The sequence below is a fragment of the Aplysia californica genome, unplaced genomic scaffold (assembly GCF_000002075.1).
Source record: "Aplysia californica isolate F4 #8 unplaced genomic scaffold, AplCal3.0 scaffold00072, whole genome shotgun sequence".
In the NCBI taxonomy this organism is placed as follows: domain Eukaryota; kingdom Metazoa; phylum Mollusca; class Gastropoda; order Aplysiida; family Aplysiidae; genus Aplysia; species Aplysia californica.
This window is the reverse complement of record NW_004797342.1, coordinates 678,247-686,640: the sequence shown is the minus strand read 5'-3', so window position 1 is coordinate 686,640 and position 8,394 is coordinate 678,247. Positions and strand designations below refer to the sequence as shown.

The window sequence follows — 8,394 nt, the reverse complement described above, 5'->3', positions numbered from 1 at the left end:
TATTATTATCATTATCAATATTATTATTATTATCATTATCATTACAATTACCATTCTCAGAAGAGAGCTTCTACACGTACGGGGACGCCAGCTATGATCCGGCGGACAAGGTGCAGACCCTCATCAACCAGGTCAAAGACCCCAAGCACCGGACCAGGAAGCTTTTTGTGGAGATGGATGTCCTCACCCAGCGAGGGGAGGAGATCGAGTGGCGGGAATGGGCCAGGTCAGTGCTGAAGGGTCCGAAACATTTATGTTAAACGAGAATTTCACAAATGTTTGATTGCTTCAGTAGCACAAAAAACACCCGCAACAGGGAAAGCTTATATTCCTATTGTAGGGGGGAAAAATTAAGGGATCTCGAAATCATTCATTTATTATATTGTTTTTTTTTTACAAATCATTCTTCCTCCTGATCAAAAGTTTCAAATCTTCTAAGGTATCTGCATTACTTCCCTCAAATATTTTTTTGCTTAGGATACTTTGTAATTAACATTAACACGAATTGCGAAGTGGTTCAAAAAGGACAGTCACTTGCCAAAGCCATGCAGACTCTAAGATATAAAACAACGTGGAAGAAAGGGAGTCTTATTCTCAGGCTCACACTTAGATACATGATTAGATTATGTGAAGACTCCTGTCTTTGGGGTATCGTTGGATGGGTGAGGGAATTCTCTCCCAAAAGCCTGCTTAAGAACGTTTGAAAAATGAACGTTTAAGGGGGCTTCCCACATAAATGTACAGTTATGCTAAAATTTAAGGGAAGTAATCGAAGATTTTTTCTTTGTGTTGGAATACATAGGGTTATCTTTTCACATTTTGAATGTCATGCGATACATTTCAGATAATTTGTTGGAGCCAACATAGTACAAAGAGAAATTTGTGTCTTATAGTATGTCGTTGTTTCCAGTCTGACAGCACTTTCGCTGGAGCCATCAGAGATGGACGTCAAATTTGGAGACCCTGCCTCTCTAATAATATCTTACAGTGTTAAAAGGGGCCTTCATAATTTCCCATTTTTCGCACTTTAGATATCATCTTTGAACCATGTACCATGGCCCAGAGTGGGAAGTTTTCAGTTTGTCGTTCCTTCTGTAGTATCGGAAGTTTTTAAAGTCGGGACGTGAAGCTCTGGAAACTACGGGTCAGGCGAGTTTGTTTTTTTTCTTTGGTGGTGAAGCTGACTATTCATAAAAGAGGTGGACAGCAAGGTTTTAAATGACCGGTCAAACAAATAAAGGCTGAAGTTTAACATGTTTAAAAGTTAAATCCCTTTAAATCATGTCTCTTTGCCTCAAGTAGACAGTATTTGAGGAATTTAAGATTTTCAACTTTTGAATCGAGACGTTTTATAAAAGGGTTATTTACATATGGAGTGAGAATTGCAGCTGTCTTGTGCAGCTAACTGTACGCCCACCCCCATCCACTGGTGGCAGATATTATTAACTTTCTTCTAGAAAAATCACTAGGAAGACAGCTTAACGACTTCACATCTCATTTCCACAATTTACTTTACTTTGCATAGGACCCAAATCTTCGCAGACCCCCTCTTTATTAACCTAACTAACCTCGCTTTATTATCCCTTCAAGGGTTCTACTTATGTTTTAAGAACCGCCTTTTCCCGTTTGAAACTCTCAACATCTGTAATTTCTTTTAGGTGGGTGAAATACGAGGAGAAAGTGGAGGACGGGGGCAAGAGATGGTCCAAGCCTCACGTGGCTTCTCTGTCCATGCACCATCTGATGGAGCTGAGGAAGATCTTGCTGGAGGGCGTGTTCCTGCCCGACGTGGAGTGTTACTCCATCTCGCAAGTGGTCGGTGAGTTGGCCGATTTCTTCTGGCCATGTTGGATGCTTTTGGCAATTTTTGTTATTTTATTTGTATTTGAATCTTAGTCTTATCTGTCTATTTGTTTATTATCATGGTTGAGATGGGGTGACGGAGGCGTGTTAGACTAGCATTAAAGTGTTTTTATCTCAAGTTTAATTTTGAATACCGACACCCGGTTTGTGCAGGTACGGTTGGGGTGGGGGAGTTAACTTCTTGAGCTCTGTTTTCCTCCTCCTTGTTACATTATTGATCCTCGAGGAGTGGAATTGACTATTCATGTAGTTTGCTGTCATAACGACAAAAAACATAAACAAAAACATTCGGGATCCAGAATATTTGTGATACAAGAGGAAGAACATTTAATAGCAGTAGAAAGTCTATGAAGAGGAGGCTGTCCTACCCTAACAGGGCATGGAAAATGTGAAACATTCCTTGACATGAAAATTTTGTTATTGTAAATTACTTAGAATTCCTTTGATAACACCATATGAGAGCTCAAACGGCCCAGGAAATTATGGATAAGTAGACCAGCCCTGGGCCAAATTCTATGAACATTGTCGATTTAATTAGCCTATATCTATTGGACAAACCCTTCAGTAATTAGCGAACGCATCTTCACCGGAGGCAAGAAACCAAATAAATTTAACCCAGTGTTGCTGATAGCTGGAGGGTACCACTGGTAGGTCTTACTTCTTCACTTTCCTTATGTTGTTTCTGTCTGTCTCTATTACTTTTTATAGCACTAAATAACCATTATTGTGTCGAGGTGCTTCTCTTTACTCAAACACAGAAACAGACAAACAAATCAATAAACAAACAAAAAAAAACAATACCAAAACAATACAAAACAAATCTAATGTTAAACTTATCATGCCCTAACCCCCCCCCCCCCCCCCACACCCAATTGCACAACCCCAACTCCCACAGAGCAATTCCTTGACTCGTGGATCGCGAACCAGAGCCTGGACCCTTTACTCCGACAGCACATGCGAACTCTGTGTCTGCAACGTCACCGTCACCGACACGAAAAGGGACGACCCGAGGACAAGAGGAAGATGAAGAGGAACAACAGTGACCTCTTCCGGGGCATGTCTTCCTCCAGTAAGTGGGGCAAAGAACGTGGTGGCTCAAAGGTTTCTTTAACAGCAAAGTGTTACTGCTTACAGCTTGCTGATCCCATAATCCACGAGGATCGTAGGGGCGCTGTATGATTGCAAGCCTCGTCAGGTGCCTCCACTTTTCACAGATTTTTTGCGAGTGCCTGAGTTTGGTCGAAGGATTTACATTTCCATTCCGCAATGTTGTCGGTCCAACTCTCAACTCAAATAACCTAAACTTGTATAATGTACTTGGAATCAGTTTTCCAAAGAAACAATAAGCGGGAACCTGGCCAGGGGCGCAAAGTAATAATCAGATAAAGCAATTTTAATTCATCTGAAGTTCAACCACTGGGCTCACAATTAAAACACATTTTAAAATGTTTTGTAAAGGAACATTTGGGCCAGCCAAGTTTGGTTTTTCTGATGTTGTTTTTTCGTCTAACAAAATCAATTAAATAACATAGTGCATCGTCATTACACATGTGTTTTTATCTAGTCTTATAATGTCATCATCATGATCATCATCATCATCATCATGATCACCATCATCATCATCATCATCATCATCATGATCATCATCATCATCATCATCATCATCATCATCATCATCATCATCATCATCATCACCACCACCACCACCTCCACCACCACTACCTCCATCATCATCATTTGTATTGTTTTTCTGTCACTCATATTGAAAATCTTGCCTTCTAAAACAAAAGCTAAAAGCTTTAAGTCTGCGATGGACTTATCTTTCCAAAGGGACAAACTTTTTGCTGAACAACTGGATTAACAACCATATTCTTTTATGTTCAATCTAAAGAGGAGGGATGAGGTGAGAACTGTTTGGAAATTCTACTTAAACGGAATACTATACTCTAAATAATTCAGATGCAGTTACTTTGTGCCAGAAAGAAAAAAAATAATGAAAGACACCAAGAGCCACGAGAATGTGTTTCTATGTGTTTATACACTGAGTAGTTTAAATCCGTAACAAACATGTGATTATTATTTTTTTCTTTAGTTATCACAGAGTAGAAGAAATTTAAGGAATGGATCATATCATGTATGTACATTGGCCAGCGGGAAGGAGTTATTTTTAAAAAATTAGACAATCCACTTTTATTATGATCACATAGCCCCTAAAGACAATACAAGGATACCATAGACAGATCATCAAACAATAGAAATAGCAGTTTGAATCTGTGGGTCATAGCAAAAAGGAAAAAAAATGAAAACCTGAGTGTGCTGGGGGTTATTCCACCTTTTTATGTACACTTCCACTTAAAATCGTAAGAAATCTTTGATGAAGAATAATATGAATTAGTTGTGTAACAGTCCCCGGTGCTTGAAACGTTCCACGCTACCGTACCAGATGAATTAAGAAAAAGAACACGATTTGCTGATGAGAGAAGGCTGTGAAATGAAGAATTCCGTTGTATGATCTGTAAACCCCAGAAATAGTAACAACTAACAAAGTCCTTTATTTCATTTTGATTTAAATAAAAGAGCCAATATTGACTTCAAAATAGCCACCTGATTATCGTCTTTACAATTTTCTATCCGCAAAGCGATTTTGTAGTTACATTTCTTTTCGGATTCATTTCTTCCGAATGCACAATGTTCTATGTCCATTTTCTCACATCTTACTCAACTACAACCTTTCTAAAATATCCACCTGTTTCAATTATTAAATAGAATTAAAAATTACTCCTTCTGTCTGGACAAGATATTCATCAACTTTTAAAAGTAATAATTATGTTCTTTATTCAATGAAGATTGTCTCTATCGTTTATGAAGATTTTCTTTAAAAAAAGGCTTTCCTGAACTTTCGCGAGTGATGAGTGCCTCTTATTTACGACACAGACAGGCTAGAGTGTCTTCAGCTCAAATGCCTTGTGGTGTCTAGATGTAAATGGTCGAAATGTTAGAAATGCAATACAAGAGAGAACATTATAATACATTTCAATACCGCACTCGTTGATGTCTTGTAAAACTTGCTACAACCTCTGCTGTTTTCCTGTTTCTATGGTTTGGAGATTGTCTTCATAATCGTCCTGTTGAGCGTACTCTTCTTGTAGGTAAAGCGACTGCTTTTTCTCCGATACTAATCGCTGGGGACTGGCAGGCGGGGCTTCTTCAGGGTGAGAGAACATATGTAGACAGGCGCAAGGTAAGAGAGCTAACGACTGCGGGTCGAGAAAACACATGAGTGTGACAAACACAATCCCACGAGAGGCCGACAAGGCAGAGTAGGAGTGCGTGTAGACCTCCAGTGAGTCGGTCACGTGGTCCATGGCGGCGACAGCGTGCAGCAAAACGAGCATGACTTCACACACGGCGTTGTACACTGACATCAGCAGTACGCATACCGTGGACACCTTCAGAGCGAGCTGCTGCCCCGTTTTGACTAAGTGTGGTTGTCCGAGATAGTAGATGCCGTAGATGGCCACAGAATCTATGCAGAAAATACATGCGATTATAAAGAACTTTGGGGCCGTAATGATCCAGTGATAGGATGTTTGTAACGTGCCAAACCCACAGTAACGGCTGTTGTGCTGCAGAATCTCCAAACAAGCTTCAAACAACACTAACGCCAGAGCCAGTACGATGGAGACACTGAATCCTGCGTTTATGTACCTACGTTTTATCTTATACTCCATAATAATGAACATGCAGAGAAAGACATATCCCAGCAGACACTGGCAGAAAACGATGTTGGTGAAAGAGACGATTGTTTTCGCTATCTGGCATTTGATGATGTTGGAGGAATCATAGAAAGCTTGTATGGACATAGCCGTCACATGGTTAGCGATGAGAGATATGATTGCCAAGATAAGGACCAAAAACTTGTATTTGTCTGTGGGGCGAGTCGCTCGGCGGGTCAACAGTATGACACACAACAACAAGCTCGCTAGTAGTAGGAAGAGGTCAAAGCTGTGCAGAGTGAGATGAGGAATACGATGAGCGTTCAAAGCTTTTAGAATGAGGACGGTCTTCTCGTTGACCCATTTCCTCAAGTTCTCCTCGGCACTTCCCTGGCGAGGTAAGAAACAGTCGTAATAGTTGCTGTACGGCTTATCGTCAAACGTTTCATTGACGTACCAAGTAGCGTTCTCTTGACACACACGAGTGACAAACTCGTCGGGGTTCAGATAATCGTACGGTGGGCACGGCAGACGTACAGTGACACCTGGTGGGGACGGGGGCCAGCACATGTATGTGTGAGGCTCCCAGTCGGCCGGACAGCGCGGACCCGGCGATTTGATGGAAATGTTCTGAAGGGCGTCTAGACAATCGGCTTGTTTGGCGTATCTCTTCCACACCGTCGGAACTTCCGTCGTCACTGCGTCCATCGCCGTTTCTGTTACCGAGATTCGTAAGCCAGTGTAAGACGGAAAAAACCAAGGCGTATCCTGAAAAAAAGATTGTTTGGTTGTAGTGAGATGTATATAAGAGCGCCTTATAGTTGCTTACTTAAAGAAACATAAAATTTTCAAACATTATGCTGCATCCACATTTCTGTATGTAGTAAACCCAGAGTGCACAAGTATACGCTTTTCGAAAAATATAAGAATTCAAAAGTGAACTGGGATCTGATCTGCGCATGCCCAAGAAGGTCAGAGGTCGTCTAGAAATACAATCAAGGCTGTTGGTTTTAGCAATAGACCACATTACGTTTGGGAGAAAAGGAAAAACAAGTGCAACTTTTGGATCTTATGCTGTGCAATCAACTGCCCTGCTGATAACTCGCAGTACACATTGCCCATCTGATAATGTTATTCATTTGATACTATCGAGCCCGGAAAGGATTTTCCTTCCTGGAAAGGCAAATGTTGACATTTCTTGTTTGCACAATTTGATCAAATCCTCGAAAAACACTCATGCTAGACCTTTTTGGAGAATTGATCATACTGTGTCAAAATGGTAGCTTCTATCCGTCCATGAAGGAAAAATCTTTGGCCTACTGGCCCCCAACTCAGTTCGAATGAATTCGATTGTTGGCAAGGCGCACTGGATATAAGCAAAACACCTCTATATCACTAATGCGGAAATAGTTCAAAGATTACTAGCTGGTAGAGGATGAAGTGAATGACGACGACGACGACGACGACGACATCGAAGAAGAAGAAGAAGAAGAAGAAGAAGAAGAAGAAGAAGAAGAAGAAGAAGAGGAAGAAGAAGAAGAAGAAGAAGAAGAGGAAGAGGAAGAGGAAGAGGAAGAGGAAGAGGAAGAAGAAGAAGAAGAAGAAGAAGAAGAAGATCAACAACAACAACAACAACAACAACAACAAAGAGAACAAGGAGAAACAAGGAGAAACAAGAAGAAGAACAAGAAGAAGAACAAGAAGAAGAGCAACAGGGAAGAGGATTAAAGTAGAAAGCAGAGAAACAATGATGGGGAGGATACTATGAAGTTTTCCATGATAAGCCGTGACGAATGTGTTCCATAACAGTGTGAAGTAGCTATGACAACAACCATTCGCGATATTTATAGACGTTTAATGGATCAGATACACCGACAACCACCTGTGATGTTCATAGACGCATGCTGGATCGCATTTAACGACAACCACTTGCGATGTTACTAAGCGTAGGATTGGCTGAATAGATTATATAGTCCTAAAGAATACTTTGGGAACAAAAAGGACAAAAAAACCCAGTCTACTTCAATGTGTCATAACTTTATACGGCTGTCTCTTTTTGTTGGTTGTTTAGACACATAGCACAAAGCTTTTCCTCTTCTAATTAAAACACACTTTTGATCGTTACGCCATATCGGCCTTTACGTCGCCTCAATTAGGCTTTTCGCTGTCGCACGCATGATCCAAGTTTGATTCCCAAGTGAAGAAAAATTGTCATAGAGTATCTCGGTCTTTGTGCTTGGGTGATGTATCCTCTCAGACCGGGTTACACCCGTCCGGCAGGGTCGGACCTCGCTTCCTAAATTATCTAAATTGTGTCGATGGGGCCGTAAAAACATCTACATTAAAACATATTATCATGTATATTATATCTATCTAACTATCTATACATACATATAAGTATATATATATATATGTATATATTTGATATCAACTGCAAAGCAAAATGAAACTTTCCTTGACCAATAGCAATATGAGATAATAACAAGAAAACGTATATGGCGACATATGGCTTTGAACGTAAAACATTGACGTTTTACAATCAATTTATTAGTCTTTCTCTCTCTCTCTCTCTCTCTCTCTCTCTCTCTCTCTCTCTCTCTCTCTCTCTCTCTCTCTCTCTCTCTCTCTCATCTGTTTTCACCAATCCACCAGAACACCACCACCCAAACAAAAACAAAAACATCAGGCCAACTCTCGCCACCCTTCCTCCGCCTTTATCTAATTTTCTCTTTCAAGTCAACAATTTGGTGCCTGGCCTTCCTGCACTCAAGTCTTTACCCTTTCATTTCCCGGGGCAGCCCCGCCCAACCCCTCT

General features: G+C 40.7%; 2 protein-coding genes across 5 annotated transcripts in view; one reads left to right on the top strand and one right to left on the bottom strand.

Annotated features, from left to right (window-relative positions):
• LOC101853374 (electrogenic sodium bicarbonate cotransporter 1) overlaps positions 1-8,394 on the top strand; it is a gene marked incomplete in the record, with an annotated part of 58,592 nt that overhangs the window by 17,557 nt on the left and 32,641 nt on the right. Inside the window, 3 exon segments of the mRNA XM_005093943.3 lie at positions 61-226; positions 1,659-1,819; positions 2,759-2,932. Coding sequence (XP_005094000.2) covers positions 61-226; positions 1,659-1,819; positions 2,759-2,932 — 501 coding nt within the window.
• Positions 3,882-8,394, bottom strand: part of LOC101848953 (PDF receptor) — a 6,950-nt gene continuing 2,437 nt past the window's right edge. For all 4 annotated transcript variants that reach the window (XM_035968647.1, XM_035968646.1, XM_005093923.3 and 1 more), the window contains exon 2: positions 3,882-6,347. In XM_035968647.1, coding sequence (XP_035824540.1) covers positions 4,932-6,287 — 1,356 coding nt within the window. In that variant the 5' untranslated portion in view covers positions 6,288-6,347 and the 3' untranslated portion in view covers positions 3,882-4,931. The remainder of the gene's footprint in view (positions 6,348-8,394) is intronic.